The sequence below is a fragment of the Taeniopygia guttata genome, chromosome 2 (genome assembly GCF_048771995.1).
Source record: "Taeniopygia guttata chromosome 2, bTaeGut7.mat, whole genome shotgun sequence".
Taxonomy (NCBI): Eukaryota; Metazoa; Chordata; class Aves; order Passeriformes; family Estrildidae; genus Taeniopygia; species Taeniopygia guttata.
The window spans coordinates 104405199-104423275 of NC_133026.1; the positions used below are offsets into that span (position 1 = coordinate 104405199).

An 18077-nucleotide genomic window follows, 5' to 3' on the forward strand; every position below is an offset into this window, starting at 1 on the left:
TAGAAGATGTCCTTGTCCGCAGCAGAGGGATGGAACTAGATGGTCTTGGAAGTTCCTTCCAACCCAGGCCATTCTATGATTGTATGACTGTATCATGCATTTGGACTTACCATGTGAGTCTCTATTGACATAACCAGCAAATCTGGGGAGGGGACACAGCCAAACCACACTGTGTTGGTGTCTGTAAGTAGTTTACACCAGCTTCCACTCCCTCTAGTGCCAGGTGCCCTTACAGAGACAGCTCTGTGCACCACTTTACCTCTGGGAGAAAAGGCACAGTGAGACTGGAGCATGCAGAACACACCCAGTCAAGCCCAGATGTGTGGCATGTAATGACAGCAGACTGATGCTTCTCTGGGCTGACACAGCCCAATTCCGGGTTCCTGCTGGCTTGCTCCCACTAAAGATAGTCATAAGCTGAATGTCATTGGCACTCGGACAGTCTCAAAACATGGAAAGATCTTTGCTGCTTTCTATCAACATAAATCAAACTCTGGCCAGTATCATTTTTATATACCCAGCTGAAGAAAGAGCTGACCTGGTTAGACCTCAGGCAATAAGAATCTATTCCTGGGGCAATCAGAATTATTTTTCTGTGTGTTGAAAGAGACACATACTATGAGCAAACAAAATGTCATAAGTAATATATAAAAATCTGTTTCTGCAAGGATCTTAATAAAATTGGCATTAATTATTTGGTCTTGGTTTTAGTGTCTCCAACATTTTAGCACTCTAGCAGTAATGGAACTACTTTTCATTACGCAAATTCTGGAGTGCAAATGTCAAATATTTCATTGGTTTGGATACTCAGCAGATACAACTGTTTTAGAAAATTTTGAAAAAAATTGTGTAAGGAAATTGGTCTGTAAATTGCCAGAATACAATTTCACAAACTTTCTGAACTGTAAACAATCTCTCTTCATTCAAAATATGAAAAAAAAAAATCACAATGATGTGTTTTACACAATCACAAAAAATATGAAACAGTGTTGCCTCAATCTCATCCACAGATGATCGTAATAGTTGTACTTTTACTTGCATTCCAGCATTTTGCTTTTATTTAAATGTAGTGCGATGTGACTGTCCAGCCTACTCTAGAGTTATCTTCCATTTTTTCTTTCCAAGACAAAAAGGTCACAGCAATTGAAAGACAAGAGAACTGGCACATGAACCTTTGCATGATCAACATCCAAACCATGGTTAAAACAAGTCTGTACCTCTGAGTAATTCTGGCATACTGAAAAGACAGCCAGGTGTTTTGCTGCTTTCAGAATCCCCCTCAGCCTCACAGGTAATCAAACAATAGGAAAGGAAAAACAAAAACCAACCTCACTTGCCAGGGACAAGTCTAGATAACTAAATACTTTCAAATTATGATGCTAATTACCCAGATTAAGAAAAGGCTCATCTGCAGATTTAACAAAATTTTTAGCAAATAGCTTCACCATTTGTTCAGGATCATTTACAAACTCATTACCCAGATCCAAGGATAATGTCTTCACTCTAGGCACAGCTCCAAAATGGTCATTAACAACAATATGAAATTGTTGTGCAGAAAAAGATTTATCATTAAAATATGTTATAATATTCAACTCTTACTTTTCAAATGCACATTTTGTACGGAACCCAAATGGTACTTACTTCAGACAAATGATCTTCCACATATGGTTCCCGTGTCACATGCAGTTCTCCTCAATGATGCATGCAATTATTTTTTTGAGACATTTTTAAATTCAATTGCTGCCCTTTGTATCGTATGTGAGTTCAGGCCTCCATGTGCAAGGACCAAGGCTTCCAGATCTCCAAAACTTTCCAAATAGCACAAATTTTGTAGGTTGGGCTCTGGGAATGAGCCATGCGAGGGTAATGGTCTGTTGTGAAGTGGAATCAAAGTGAACAAGAACTAAGCCCATTACCTTGGGTTTAAATCACTTTAGCACAGCCTGCACAATTTATTCTAAAGTGCACACAGGGAGATTAAACACTGACATCTTTCTCTTTTGGATTACTGCTGAATTTCAACACATTTTGCAGAGTAAAACTGAGTGAGACCCATTATAAACAAACTTCCTTGATATTCAAGAGGAGACTGTAGCAAGAAAAAAAAATAAACAACACACATGTGGTTGGTAAGTGCTTAAAGTCACACCGTGCCATAGCAACTGCAAAGCACTCACTTGGGTACATTATTTCAGCATTTGATGAATAAATTGTAATAGTTCCATATAAACAAGTCATATTAAGGCAATATGTAAATATTTCTAAAGAAGGATGATTTGTTTAGATCCTTTAGTCCTTCTCTGAGTCTGAATCTGGCTGCAACATGGGATCACTTTGTGACAGGCAGCCCGTTGTGTTAGTAAGCTGCTGTTATATTGCTATTGTTGGATGAAAAAACAGGCCTCATAATTTATGTCCTGAACTAGGGTAACAAAGAAGTCCCTAAAATAAAGCATTTCTGTGAAATTAGTTTCCCTAGAACATGGTCTAAAGTTTCCTAAAAATAAAAGAATATGAAAAAGAATATGAAACTTTTTCTGAGAAGATCAGTGGTTTTCTGAGGAAAGGCAAAGTAACTGTGTTTGGCAAATTTCACCACAGATTAAAATGAAACTTGAAAAATATGAAAGACTGTATAAAAAGCTAAAGTTTGTGAAGGCCTGTGACTGGGCAACACATTATTATGTTTCCTAGCATAATACAAACCTGTATTACATACTGTACTGCACCCTAAATATGTATGTATTCAGCTGAACATATACAATAATGTATATGCTCCATAATATCAATTATCCACTGATATTTGTTAAACGTGCTTGATCAATTACCCCATCTCCATGATCCATCAACAATCTGTCTTCCCCTTTGTTAATCCCAGGATTGCTAAGGGTGGTGATGGTCTCTAACACCTACACCCTCCTTTGGTGGATAGACATGGATCGGTGCGAAGGAAAGAATGCTCACTTCAGAAACTAAAACATAACATATTTGGATTTAAAGGAAAGATTTGACATGCGAAACAGTTCATGAGTTCTCTGCATTCCATTATTAACACTAGATTTTTATAGCAGTGTTAGCAGAAGCTCATCAGCCATTTAAATTAACATATTTTTACATATACTTTCTTGCATATTCCTAACATATGTATAAGAAATCCAATGTGGAATAAAACTTACACAATTAAAAGACAATATAGAAGCTTACCCTAGAAATATGAAGTGTCCCACTGTGTTCACAAATTAATAAATATTTTCAAGTCGCAAGAACGAAGGTAGACTCCAGTCCTACTGAATCACTCATAAGCTCTATATGAATGCAAAATGCTAATAATTTTCCTTTCAATTAATAAGGAAAATATTTTCCTCAGATGCAGAAATTCACTCATCAGGTTCTGCAGCTTTGGTTGCTACTCTTCAGTTCATTAAGATTACTGTATTAAAAAATTAGAAAAGTGTTATCTTTTACTGCTTTTGAGGAATTTTCTAAATTCCTGCACAGTCCTGCTCCTTGCACATCACCTGATAACACAGGTTTAAGGTGATATTCTTCTTTCCCTACCTTTTTTTAAAGCACTCTTTCTGCATTTTGTTTTCAAACAGAGGTACCCTCCAATGGAGAAATGGGGCTTAATTTACTGTTGTCATCCAGTCAATGAAAAGTGATGGAAAGGTTTCTTTTTGGAAACATACTCATGGGCCTTGGATCAGAGTTTTGATGGCTTTCAGTATTGAAAACAGAATTTTATTGATTCTTTAAAATAAAAATTGGAAGTTAACTTAGGAGCCTCACACCACCAAGTAAGCATGAGTGTGTCTCATAAACACTGCAGTCCTAATCCAACACAGCACTACAGGGACTCTGTAATTACCTGATGACTGTGTTCAGATTTAAGCATTTTACTCCTGATAGTCCAGTCAACTGCTAGAGTGTAAACTAAAAGCTGAGTCAAGTCTCTTTGATATCTGAGCTCTGCTTTAAAGCAGCAAATGGCTACTGCAGCTGGTATTCCAATATTTTCATCAGTCCCAAACTAAAGATACTGCCTCCAAGTCAGTGAAACATGCTCAAGTTAATGCCAACTCAAGTAATCAGACCAGCTGAAGGAATTCAGATTTCTGAATCTGTTCTTTCATTTTTGCTCTAGAATGACTATTTTTGGTGGATTTAATCATCCATTCCTTGCTGACATGAGATCATACTTGATAGGTTTCTGATGCTTTTTGACCTGGTGTTGAATTAATGCTGTGATCCTGAGCCATGACCTTTCTGGTATACTGTGGTCCCTAAAGGAGCTATAGACCCTCTGAGAAGGCCATGTAGTATAATAATTTCTTTGGGTATCCCTACATTCAGCAGGCTCTGGTACCTCTAACTGCAAAGGCAAAATTGTGTGCATCTTCTCACTGCATCAGGAGGGACTCTGGTGCCTTCACTACTTTGTTCATCCCCAGAACGAGCTGGGGCACATTGCACCTGCCCTGCCTCATCAGCACTGATGTCAACACTCAAACCTGGATCATAAGCATTTATCATAAACCATGTATTTCATGAAAACAAGAGCCTGGGAACGATCCCTTATTCCTGGCAACATCCAGAACTAGAAAAATAAAAGATGACTGGCCTGTGTATCCCTAATCCCACAAATATTTACACACACTCTCCAGTGCCTGTAGTGCATGCAGTCCCATTGAATCCAACAGGACTTCTCGTGGCCCTTCGTTCAGCATCAGGGTGAATTTCGCACATCCTGCAGCCTCTTCCCAGGAGATGGCTATGCCCCTCCGCTCCTCCACCGGCGTGCTGCGTGTGAGGCACGCTGCTGTGGGGAGCCTGAAGAGATCACACCCACGGGGAATCCCCCAGGTGCCTGCACGGCCGTGGGGAGTGCAGAGTCAGGGCCGTTCTCCTGCCGGGAACAGCACATCCCGCTTGAGCTCCCCCGGTCACCGACGGGCGCCCCGTAACTCCCGTCCCGGGCTGCTCCCCACGGACAGCCCCTGCTGCCCACGGCCCCGCCACCCGGGACCCCCGCGGTCCCGCAGGGCGCGGCGGGACGGGGTGTGACACCCACGGGGCGCGACACCCCCAGCCCCATCCGCCGGCGGGACCCCGATCCGCCCCCGCCTCCCGGCCCCGGCCGCGGCCCCTTCCCCGGGGCGGAGGGAGGGAGGCGGGGCCGAGCCGCGGCTCCGCGGGGCCGGGCCGGGCTCCGCGGGGCTGGCGGCGAGGGCTGGGTGCCGCCGGCGGCCGAGGAGCGAGGGCGAGCGGCAGCGGCCGGGGCTGCACAGCAGGGCCCGCGGCGGGGGCATGGCCCGGCAGTAGGCAGGGAGCGCTCCGCCGCCCGCCGCTCCCGGCGGCAGCCCCGCCGCGCCCCGTCCGTCCTATGCGAGCCGCCCCGGCGCCAAGATGAAAGGTAGGGACGGGACGGGGCGCTGCCGCCCGCACACGTGCACCGGGCACCGCGGCTGGGCGGCATCGGCGGCGTGCGGGAACGCCGAGCGGGCACGGCGGCGGGAGCGTGGGCAGCCTTCAGCACCGGCACAGTGCGGGCAGGGCGGGCTCGGGGAGGATGCCCGCGGGATGAGCCGAAGCCGGCAGGGTGCTGGCGGGACACGGTGCGGGCAGGTGGCGGGCAGGGCACGGGCAGCCGGGGCCGGGAGCGGCGGAGCGGGGGTCTCACCGCGACCCCGGGGTGCGGGGTCTGCGCCGCCGCCGCGGCTCGGAGTGTGTCGGTCAGTCCCGGTCCTGGAGCGGGCTGTCCCCGTGTGAGTGTGTCCCGGCATGTGCGTGTGCTCTCCCCGCAGCACGGCTTCTCTCGGCACCCAACTTTTATCTTCCCCCTCGCCGGTGCCCCGAGAAGAAGAGTTGTGTTTCTCCCTGGTTGATTTGTTTATTTTTTGCCAGCGTTTCGCGATGTTCTTGGTGTTGCTTCTAAACATCTGGCAGTGATTAGGTGCCAGTAGAAGCTTAACTGGCTTGTGAAATGTATTTGGCGTATTTCTCCTCTGCATCCACCGACTGGAAAATTTTTGGTCTTTACTTTGCATCTGTTCAAACTGAAACTTTGTTTCTTTTCCTTTTTCACTCTTTTCCTCCCTTCATCCTCTTTTTGTTTTAAATGGGTGGAACATTTGACCCTGTCCTACATAGCTGTGACTGAGAGGTATCACATACTTTAAAATGAAATAAATAAGCAGATTGCCAAACTGCTACTCTGTAACCTAGTAAAGATGTATGGGGGGTGCAAGAAAGCCTTCTGTTTATGAAAATTGATAGCCTTACAGCAAAAGGCAGAGGCTTTACACACTGGGGAATACTTACAATGAAAACATCAAAGGACATTATCGAAGGTTTAGGAGTTAGTCGGGACGTTGTGAGAGTTGAATTCAGTCTTTCTTCAGAGGCAAAAATAAGCTTAAGGAAAAGACATACATATATGAAAATTGCTTTTGGGCACCACTGTGCCTGTTCTTGGACTGCAGAGTTTTATTCCAGATGCCAGGAGTCCAGTAAACATCATAATAGTTACACTCACTTTCCAGAGTCTAGGACACCAAATTATGTGATCATTTATTCACTTGCCAGAGTAGCTGCCTGAAGAAAAAACTTTTGGGGGGCATTTATTTTGCAAGCCCACACACACACTATTTAAGTTACTTCTGACACTGTGGCGTGGTGCCTCTCCAGGGCCATGCAACATACGACAAATAATGCATATACAATGTTCTTTATTTATAGGCTACTCATGCCAAAAATTTTATCATCAGCTTGTCATTATCAGCATAAGTGTAAGGGCATGAATAAACCAAAACAATGTGGATCTGGTAGAGGTAGAACAAACCTGTGCCTATTACCATTGAGAGCTTTACACTCCATTCTTTGGGGTTTTGGGGAGAGGTGGGATGCAAAGGACCAGGGATGGGAATAACATATAATGCAACTTGCATTCTGCTTCCACCACTCTTTGCAAAGCAGAGCACTGGCATTCAAAGGGAAGATGTAATTCCTGCTCCTGGGAGAACTTGCTGGTGCCCCACGCTCCATCAAGAGGGAGTGCTAGTCCTTACCATTTGGCTTCCCCAAGAGTGATCACAGCCATCTTATTTCTTTCCTCCAGAGAGTTACCAAAATCAGTAATAAAACATGCAAAGATGAACATTTGAATGACTGTGGTAATAGCAAAAGAAAAGTGACAAATCATCACATCGAGTGCTTCTGCCAGTGTTAGAGAAGTCAGAGAGTCAAACCAAATTTTGACTTGATAATTTCCTTTTCTGGGTATGGACTTGGCTTTTCATGTTTTCGCCTTAAACTTGATGGTAGTGATAATTGTAGGACTTTAGAACTTTGTATAGTTACACACTTTTCTCAATAAAAACAAAAAGATCTGTTGATTGCAGCTGTCTCTGTATCTACCCTCTCCAGAGAATGGAGGAATATCTAAATAATTACATCACTAAATATCTGTAATGAATAAATTATATTCTCCATTGCTGGTATTTGTAATGTGTTATGTTTTAAATCAGTAAAACAAATTTAAGTTTATGTTCAATATGCTGGCAGTTTTATTTCCAGCAAACAACACTGAGCTCACAAACTTTGTCATATTTTTTAGCAATAATTCATGTGATTTATATAGGGATTTGTCTGCTTTAGGGTCAGATTTATCTTTATCAAATGATACTTCTAAGTTATAGTTATTTATTGGGGTATGAAGGAGCACTCGTTGCCTGGGAAACAAATGAAAACAACTTCTTCATAGTCAAACACCACCACATGTTTGAAAATATTGGCCCTAATTTAAGACAGGGACAAGTACTGATAAAACTGAGAACTTCTTCCCATATAGCTGCAATATATTTTGTAATTGCTACTTTAAACTCTATCTGTAATCACTACTGTCATGGCAGTGCTGGCGATAAGTATTTTCCTCTGAAATATGGATACTGTTTGGATAACCACTTAATACTAATGCCCAAAATCAGGCAATGACAAAGTCAAGGTGGTCATTTGGGACTGTTGCTCCAGGATGACAGAGAAGCTCTTAATTAATGATGCTTAAAGTAGCTTAGCTGTTTCTTTTCATTTCTCCTCCTCCCTCTCTGCCATCACAAGCACCTTGCTGTGTACCACTTGTATTAGCAATGGTGCTGGAGGACAATCATCTGGGATCCTGTGCTTGAGTGCTGAGGTGTGCTTGAGAGCTGGAATGAGACCAAATATTCTATCTTGTGCCATTCCTCTCATTTGATACAAAAGGATGCACAGGGGAGAAACAGGTGTGTCCTTGGCTGTGTTCCACTGGAGCAGTGAAGCCCTCGGTGCCTCGGGATCAGCCTGGCCTGAACGCCTGCCTTGGACCCCTTTAGCTAAAGGCGGCTCAGTGCGCTCTGTGCACAGTGACTGGAGATAAACATATTCTGAGCTCTCACAGGATATGCCAGTTCAGTTTACCCCAAGTTTGCCTTACATGGTGAACCCTTTATCAGACAATTAATTAACATATAAGCCATATCAGTATAGCTAAACTTGTCACTTCTGTGGGACTTAGAGCTTGGATGTAATTTGCAAATAATGCCTACAATAGCAAAAGCTGACTGCATATGCAAGTTCACTTGTTCTTTCTTGACTACCTTGAAAAATCTTAAATAATCTACTTATATGATGGTTACCTTCCTGACAGGTTTTGTCTTTCTCTCAGTTTTGGTGCCACTGCTAATTTTAAATAATAAAGGAATAAATGTTCTAATTTTGTAACACTGCAGAAAAGACTCTCTCTCTCTCTTCTTTGTGTGCACAAAATCAAATGAACAGTCATCTACAAATAGGTCTTTCCTGGATAGAAACTTCAAACCAAGAATTTTTTTAAAAATCCAGTCCAGAGCATTTTGCAGAAGCCAAAAAGCATCTGAAAACCAAGGATTAGAAGTGGAGTGTTCCAGTAACCTTTCCTTAGTCCATTTATATCCGAGCTTATATGAATATAGTGACATAAACATGAAACATATGCAGGAGGTCTGAGTGGTGTGTGTTGGACATGTCACAGGACCCTACAGCAGAAGTTCAAAGGCACGAGCAGTTATAATAAATGTGTGATAAAACACAGAACAAATCCTGAGCAACGCTACTATACAGTCAGTGTGTGTCCCAAATTGAGTGGTAGCACAGAGGATTTTAAACATATGGATGAGAAAGATGCAAGTGTGTGTCAAAGCATGTTCTTATTAATACAGAGGAAAACAGAGCTATGAAATTATAAGACAGAATCTGTTATTGCACAGATAGAAATATTACTATACAACCACAAAGGATATTGAGCAAAGTTAGCATATAAACGATTTATGACAGGATCATTTTCAGTAAGAACTTGTAATTGTTATTGCTTCAATTCTACTTTTCCTGGCCACACGGGACTAAGAATAGCATGGACAAACCTCCCTATGAAGAAGGGAATTGTTTTAAATCACCTGTGACTCCTTTTTCTCCTACTTTGGATAACGTAGATTCATTTTAAACTGATTTTGCTACAGCTGAGGGCTGAACAGAGCCCTTTTTTTTGTTACAACCGCTGAACAGTTTACTTAGATCCACAGTGAAAGGCTGTTGTGCCCAGAGGTTCAGACACTTCTGCCTGCTAGGATAAGGAGGGAAAGGTAATCTTGCAGAGAGCTGATCAGGCCTTGCACGGATAAAACAGGGTAAAATAAAGAGGGCTGGGAAAAATGTCAAGGATGAAAGCAGCTCAGTACTGCAAAGGGTGCATACCCAGTTATCTTCAGCTTAACAAAACCTTCCTTATCTTGAGGTTCTGTATGTCAGAACAGAGAATCTCTCCTTCCAGCCCTCCCCCGTGGAAAGCAAAATAAAGACACTTTTTACAAGGCATGGAAAGTGAACCTGATCCTCCTCACAATGTGAGTGTGGTCTGTGTGAGTGAGGGAGCAACCTAAGATGAATTGGCTTTGGATTTTGACTGCTTCCACCTAAAACTGCAATCCCATTTGGTGCATAAATTTGAGGTGCAGACTGGGACATCACTGGGGAACAAAGTGAATGAGTAATGGGAGGTAATAGAGACATGTGTTAGGAATGTGTATGCCATTTTAATACTACTGTTAATTGCCTCCTCTGACATACTGACAGGGAGGCACGATTTTTCAGTGCACTAATGAGAACATATCTGTTTGCTCTTAAATCATTATTCTGTAATATGATATGATTTAAACTTTTAACTTCTAAGGTTGATCCTCCCCACCATGCAGCTGCTCTTGACCCCGGTATGGTAATGTGGCACTTATGGGCTAACAAGTTTTGTTCAAAACCCCGTATTTACTGTCTTCATCTTGTGCCTAAAAAACAAAAGTAGAGTGATTGTTGTTATACCTCTAAATTTCACAATCTTCTGTCTTTTTGTGTGTGTTCCTAATGTATGTGCTCACATTTTTTGGGCACAGCAGTAGGGGAATATATGAAGACCAAGATATTAAAGTGCACCCATTTGTCACGATTATTGCTTTTGATTGTTTTATGCATGTGTAAAGTGATGGGAGACACCACCCAAATCATAGAATAGTACCAAGGGAGGATCTCTGATCTAGGACATTGTCTCTTTCAGTCACTAAGACAAGCAGATAAATTCCCATATCAGCAGTCTCGGTTGGACAGAGCTGAGGAAAAGCCTCAGTTTTGCTGTCAGAACCCAAGCTCAAGCAGCATCCCAAAGGATGCTTTGGGATGCAGGGAGGTGGTCTCTCTTCCAGGACTGCCTCAGCTGAACCTCTGCCATGGCTGCCTTAAAGACCAGGTACTCTGCAAGTGCAGAATGCATGCAATTCCTGTCCAAAGGAGTTTGCTGCGTGACAAGCTAGACAAAGGAAGTGTTGGATAATATGGGCACAACACACTCATCAAACAACAGTGACTGTAAGTGTGACATGTCAGCTTGGGGTCCTGTCACTCAGGAAGTGCTTTAAGTGTGGGGTAGGATTTTGTGAGGGAGGGCTTATCAAAATAGAGGCAGAGAGAACGACTTGACTATGAAAAGAGGCTATAAGGAAAAAGTAGTGGAGAAAGGCAGAACAAGAGGACAAGTGAAATAAAGCATCTGTGAAGAGAGCTGGGAATGAGCAGCCCATTAGCACAAGCAGGAGACTGTCCAGAATAAAAGCTATGAAAACCAGTGGAAACCAATTAGACTGATGAAGTCATCAACATCTGAAGGCCACAGCTGCTTGCTGTGCTTCTGCTGGCTCCATTTCACCTCTAGGTCAGCAGTTTGAATGTAGACCCAGTTAATAGTGAGCAGAAATGCATATAAATCTGGTGGCAGCTCAAAAAGCTTTTGAAATGTGATATGAGAAAGATATTGGTGTTGCTGTTCTTGTCTGCCTGAACAGTTGTTAATATTACAGATACCTCACAAGTGGACAAATTTTGCCTTTCAGTTAAAGTGCTGAGATGGAGAGAGCAGGCAAAAGCAGATTTTTGACACTGCAAGCAGTCTCTCATGAAGGAGATGCACTTGTTACACAGTTCTGAGCAGAGTTCTTCATCCATGCTGATTCATGGATTTTAAAGAGTGGAATATTGTGATTTTCAACTAACGGGCACAGTTTCTTTCAAAATGGAACAAATAAAAATGTCTCCTTGATAATATCAGGATGATTTTAGGGAGTTGCACTGAGATATAGCTCTGTAGTTCCCATTAAGTCAGTAGGAAAGGCAGGGCTCTAACCATTAAAGCCCTTTGAAAGAGAAATTTGTTTTAGAGGAAACTCTTACACTGGATGTCATTGCTACAAATTAATCTTACAGTCTGAGTTCCCAGCCTGGTAGTTAGGGGTAAGTTCTAATCTACTGTGATTTGAGTTTTCAGGGGGTTATAAAGAAACTTCTAAAATCTGAGCTGAAACTTGGCATGAAAATTTTCAGCCCAGATGCGTCATTCTCTCCTGGAATATACTTTTCCAGATTTGGAACTGCAATGTAAAATATTGGGGTTTTTTCTTTATTTAAGACTTCAGACGAGGTCCTTAAAAAAGGACTTTGTATCTATGCTTGCAACACACAAGTGCTCTCGAAATTATTGGATACCACGTGTCTGCAGCCACCATATGACCCAGCATCTCTAATGGTTCTGAGATCTTGTTTGCCTCATTAGTTAATTAGGCATAAATGGCTGAGCAAGGTGTACTGTTAAAAGGAGACAGCTGGACACGTACATTACCAGCTTTCTTTAACACCTTCCATATGCCAACAATGACACCCATGAAAGGAAGGGGCTAGAATGGAAACAACTTCCTTAAAACCACCTTGCACCAAAGGCTCCTCAGATCTGTTGCTGTGGTTTTATACCCTGTATTGTCTCAGGGGCAGATTTAGCATTAATTTTGGCTCCAGGCCAGCTCTTTCTTACTTGACCTCAGAGTGACTCATAAGTGATCCATGATTAATTTATTTAAGATTTAAGAACAAGAAATTAAACAGTTCTACTCCACAGATTTGCTTTGCCACTGGCAAATTAATCAAATGAGAGTCTAATTTGTTTTAGATTAAATGAATTCCCTCTGTTCGCTGCGCTAATCCCCAGCTGAACTGCCTTTTCACAATTCCCACTCCCTTGAAGCATTGCACTGTAACTTACTTAACTCTACAACTGTATTTACTAGAGGTGTTGCAGTAATAGCTTATAACTGGAGGGCAAGTGGAATTTGGCATTGGTACTCAGTGGAGCATGGGTATTGCCAAAATATCTCAAAGTTTTTTTGTTTTTTTTTTTTTTTTTTTACATTTTTTGGACCAGAACTCTTACTTTGCACTGACTCCTTAAAACATTTGATGTATTGCTGTTCAGCCACAGTGAGACAGTGATTTTTAGCAGTTTGCTGTAATCTCCCCATGGCAATCTGTTCTAGCATCCAAGGAGGCTCTTGTAAATCCAATAAAACAGGAGATCTACAGTGGCCCTTCCCCTGCATGGTTAAATATAACTGGTTGCTCACATATGTTTCTGCCCAAAATTCACTTTTTTTATGGACCTTCCTGCTGCCAGAGTTCTGTACAAGTCAGTGGAATAAGAGACCAGATTTTCATGTTTCTTCATCTTTCTTATTCTGGATTTTGGTTCACAGCTGAGAGCTCAGTTGAGTGTCTTAATTCAGTTGAGTTAGGGTTAGTCTTCCCCATACTAAAGAGTTAATTCTTGTGACCTGGGCATAACAACAAATTCTACTTGATTGTCTGCTTCAAGGAGGAGTCTGCCTTCATATTTTTCACCTATGAAAATAAGCCTTGCCTGCATATTAATGCATGTGTATGTAACAGAAATACATTCCAGTCCTCTTTGTAACTGAGGACTGGATTTAAACTAAAGAAAAATATTTCTAACTTAAGGCTTTCACAATGTCCAGCAAACCCCTCCTACACCAGCTGCAGACTCACTCAAGTGTGGGCACTGCTGATGTGAAAATGCAGAATTTCCATTTCTAAGATCAGTCACTGGTGCTCAAAGCTCATTAATTTCTGCCACAATAATTTCTGATATTGCCTTTAACAGCATAAATCATTAAAACATACTGGAGGTGTTCATAGTATTTGCCTTCTTACTTGGTGTATATTTTCTTAACCTCTGTAATTCATAACAGATCACATTTTCATAGTTTTCACTAGAAAAGCTGTTACCTTTTAAATGAAAACTTGGGTTCTCCTGTATTTTGCTGATTTGAAGATCTTCAGAAGCTTTGAGATTTTTGTAGAACTTGTGACACAATTTTAATATTTCCAGCACTGGAACAGGGAGCTGAGGATCAAGTTTCTGCTGCCTGCACTAAGGACAATACTGCCTAACAGACATGGGAGGAGCAGGCTGGGTGCAGGGCTTTGCCTTGGGACTTAAATTTATAGGCCTGTTTGTCAACTTAATTTTTAATATTTCAAACATAGACTTTTTCTGAGGTAGGACTTTCAACCCATCTTAGTCTTTTTTTCCAAAGTGCTGTAATTTCTTAAAGTCTAAGCCTGCTTTGTTAATTTCCTCCATCTTTTTTTTTGTTCCTTAAACTTGTTACATTACAGTTAATATTTTAAAGTACCATATTTTGCACATGATTTCAGCCAAGTTGCAATTGTGACTGGAAGAACATTGAGCTTTGTCTGTTAAATAATTTTTATAGACTTCCCCTAAAATTACATTGACTGCCCCTTGCAAGATAACTCACAGAGATGATGTTTGAGATTGTACTGATCAGGGAGACGAGTCACCATTTGACATAATTGTCCTTGCCCATCTCCACTTCTTTGTTTCAAATATCAGAAGTGCTCTTCAAAATTAGGAGGTGAACGAATAATTATAATGTACTCAAAGCTTAAGGAAAAAACCCATCCCTAGAAAGAATAACATGCAGCATTGCAAATACTGTAAAGCATATAAATATATGTGTGTATAGAAATGTATAATATGTACATATATAAACATGTTGCATATACCAAAATGGCCAAAGAAACAAAAATGTGATTAAAGTTGTAAAAGCCAATGCTGCTGGTCTAAGCATGAAGAACAAGAAAACTAGGGAAGGATCTGTCAGCCTGGGAGATAGGTCTTGGAGATGTGGTTTGGGATGAAGCTGCAGGATTTAAAGCTGGCCTGGCTGTATTACATCAGATCCAGATTGGATAAGCCAGGTTACACTCCTGAGAAACAAAGGAGGCGACTGTGTTGCAGCCTGATAGAAGGAGAGGGCAGGAAGCTAAGGTCTCTGGAGCTGTTATCTCATTTTGTGCAGCATTTTATCTTTTGTGCAAGAGAGGAAGATCTTTCCTGAGTAGCTCACTGCTGGGATGAGAAGTTGGTTGTTGACTGTTTATGGTTTATTAGTATTTGTCATGTTTAGTTTGAGGGCCTTGTCTTCAGATAACATTTGGGACAATTGTGAGGGTTTGTTTGGCTTGGTTTTTCAAAGGTTTCTTTTTCTTTTCAAAACCAGGATGTGTTTGTTTTGCCTGAGGAGCTTCTGTTGGTTCTTCCACTTCTTAAGTGGAATTGGGGGTCTAGCTAAAGATATGGACAGGAGTGCTGCTGGCAGTAAGCAAAATGTCTTACCTGGTGAAGAATATGTTTTTAGCTGTTTAATCCATTGTTCTGTCTGAGTAAAGGGTGATGTTCTGCAAAATTACACATTTTATGGACTCTGCTGTTGCTTCAGGCAAAGTCTCCTTCAGAGACTTCTGTCTGTGGCATTTCACAGGTCAGAAGGAAAAACAAGTCAGATTTTCTGCTGGAGACATACACACAAATCATTTAGGCTTTGCTGAGCCTGGATGCAGACTGTATCTTTGCCTTTGAATTCATCCTCCCAAGGCTCTGTGCTGTCCCAAGTTAGCTGTGGCACCAGTTAGCCCAGTTTTGTGATGCAGAGCAGCCCAATCATGTGCAGTAAGTCTGTGAGCAAAAAAGATCTAACTAAACACAGACTTCTCACTCCATCACACACGTTTATCTGCTTTGAGCTTGCTTTTCCTTCACCGTTCATTAATTGTTCCCTCTGGGAAATACAGAAGCAGGAGAAGAACAATCTGGGCTGTGCTGCTCTCCCAGCAGTTGATTCAGAGGCTGGTGCTGGTGACGAGGCAGAACTTTTGCCTTTCCTGACTCAGCAGAACAAGGGGCTGTCTTGGTGGAAGGAGGATGAACACATGAACACAGACATATTCTTTTTTTAAAAAAAGTCATGGGTGTATTTTTTTTGCTGATGCCAGCCTTCTTCTTTGCTGACGGAAGGAAATTGAGAGAAATTCAGCTTCTGACAAAATAACCTTGTGATTATTAGCATATTCCTGCTTGCATACTGTAAAGATAAGAACAAAAGGCATGATAGAATCATTGGATGATAGAATACCCTGAGTTAGAAGAGACCCTCAAGGATCATCAAATCCAACTCCTGTCCCTGTACAGGCCAGCCCCAAGAATCACACTGTGTATGTGAGCACATTGTCCTAACACTTCTTGAACTCAGGCAGGCTGGTGCTGTGACCACTTCCCTGGGGAGCCTGATATTCTCCAAACAGCCAACCTAAACCTCCCCACAACTTCCCTTCCCTCGGGTTCTGTCATCAGTGTTTGCCCTTCCACTTCCCCTCTGAGGAAGTTGTAGACTGTGGTGAGGTGTCCCCTCAGTCTTCTCCAGGCTGAATAAAGCAAGTGACCTCAGCCATTCCTATCTAGACCTTTCACAATCTTCACCATTCGGTTTTTATTTTTCTTATCTGAGTTTATCAGTTCTGTTTCCCATGTTTTATCGGATCTGACATTTTCAGGTCAAGCTAAGGTGCATGGGAGGCAGTGGACGGATGGACAGCCATCCCCTCTGACTCCTGTGGCCCAGGCAAGCTTGATCAAGTGGCATACCGGTGACAATTGCGGCTGTCATTGTGATGAGGAACATATCTGCTCTGGTCTGCAATTAGCTGGCCAAGCAGGCCTCACGATGGCTGCTAGGGGATAAATCTGCAGTTTGTATTCTGGAGTTCTGCTGGGGATTCTCACTGGGGCAAAGGCTCTGAACTGCCTTCTGCACTTGGAGACAGAGGTGGGATAGGAGCAGCAGAGGGGAAGAGCAGTAGCATGCCTAACAAACCAAGAAAAGTTACATTATTTGAACATGCACCTGTAAAAACTTCTTCTCATTTTTTACCAGTGGTAGTAGTAATAATCTGCTGCTGTGTCTTTTTTTCTCCAGACGATTTTGCAGAGGAGGAGGAGGTGCAGTCCTTCGGTTACAAGAGGTTTGGTAAGTGACAGCAGTCTTTCAGCTTGCTTTTGCAAAGGGTAAATCAAACACTTGCTACGAAAACTTTTTTGCTTGCAGCATTGACACATACAGGTACAGTCCCATCATCCACATGCAATGTCCTCCCAGTGGAAGGTGTGATGCTTAGACTTGGTTTATTTTCCTGGCAAACATAAGGCTTCCAAAATAGTTCTTTCTTTAGGAAATTGAAGCCCACACCTGAACAGAAATTAATGTGCTGGCTGTGAAAAAAAAGGGGCCATGCCTCTTACATGTCCTCTGCCCAGGTGAGCATTGCCTCAGCCCCCAGACTGACATGCAGCAGAGTTTGTAGATTTTCCCCAGAGTGGTTTCATGGCATCTCCTCTAGACTTGCAGAACTTGTACTGGCAGCTGAGCCATGACATAGGCTGTGCACTCCTCTCAAAGGAAAAGGGAATTAATGCCTTCTGATGTCAAAAATTATTAAAATGAGGTCGCTCAGTGTCTTTCCTTTTCCTTTTCTTTCCTCTATTTTTTATGTTTGTTCACCCAGAATGGCCTTCTCATGTGAGGAGGGTAGCATCATGCATTTGTGCACAGGGGTTAGCAGCCTTCAAGGCACCTGTTTTCAAGGTTCTTGTCATTTTTTTCTGTTGGGAAAACATTTCAGTCTCTGCAGTCAACAGTTTCACCCAGGGAAGGAGAATGCCTGTCCCTGTGGCAAGGGGAAGGTGACATGGTGGCCTCTGAGCTCCCACAGTGCCAGCTCTGTCTTGGCACAGCCAAAGGGGCTCATTATCAAAGCTGCTGGTGCCTTTTCACCTGTAAGACATCAGAATAATAGTTCGCCTCATTTTTTCTGTCCTGGGAAAGTAGCTGCACCAAGAGTCACTTTCAATTACCTCAGTTGGCAAGTGGATAGGAAAGGCAAGCTGAAAATAAAAATGAAAAATAAGTAAAAAATTCCTTCCACCCCAAAAGGAGCAGGGCAAGGCAGCATAAGGAGATGCGGAGTTTGGGAGGTGGGAATCACGTTCACATGACCTTTTCTACCCCCTGAACTACTCCACTGCTCCCTGCTGTTGAGCTTTATTTTGGATAGATCAGCCAACCACAGAGCCAGCATCTGTGGCTTGGAAAGTCCTCCATAAGGCTGCACATATTTTTTTTTTCCTTTTTTGTTTGTTGTTTTCCTTTTGTTAGTTTCCTTTTTTGTTGTTGTTGTTCTGGATTAAGCCCTGGAATAGCAAAAAAGCAAAACATCTGAGAAATAGGAAGAAATGCTAACTGTTCATTTCTGTCACCTCTAAA

The 18077-nt window shown here is 42.3% G+C and overlaps 1 protein-coding gene across 1 annotated transcript in view; it reads left to right on the plus strand.

Moving 5' to 3' along the window:
• Nucleotides 1–5180: 5180 nt before the first annotated feature.
• The window catches only part of COLEC12 (collectin subfamily member 12), a 96797-nt gene continuing 83900 nt past the window's right edge, over nt 5181–18077 (plus strand). The window contains exons 1-2 of the mRNA XM_002194625.7: nt 5181–5413; nt 16734–16784. Coding sequence (XP_002194661.4) covers nt 5407–5413; nt 16734–16784 — 58 coding nt within the window. The 5' untranslated portion in view covers nt 5181–5406. The remainder of the gene's footprint in view (nt 5414–16733; nt 16785–18077) is intronic.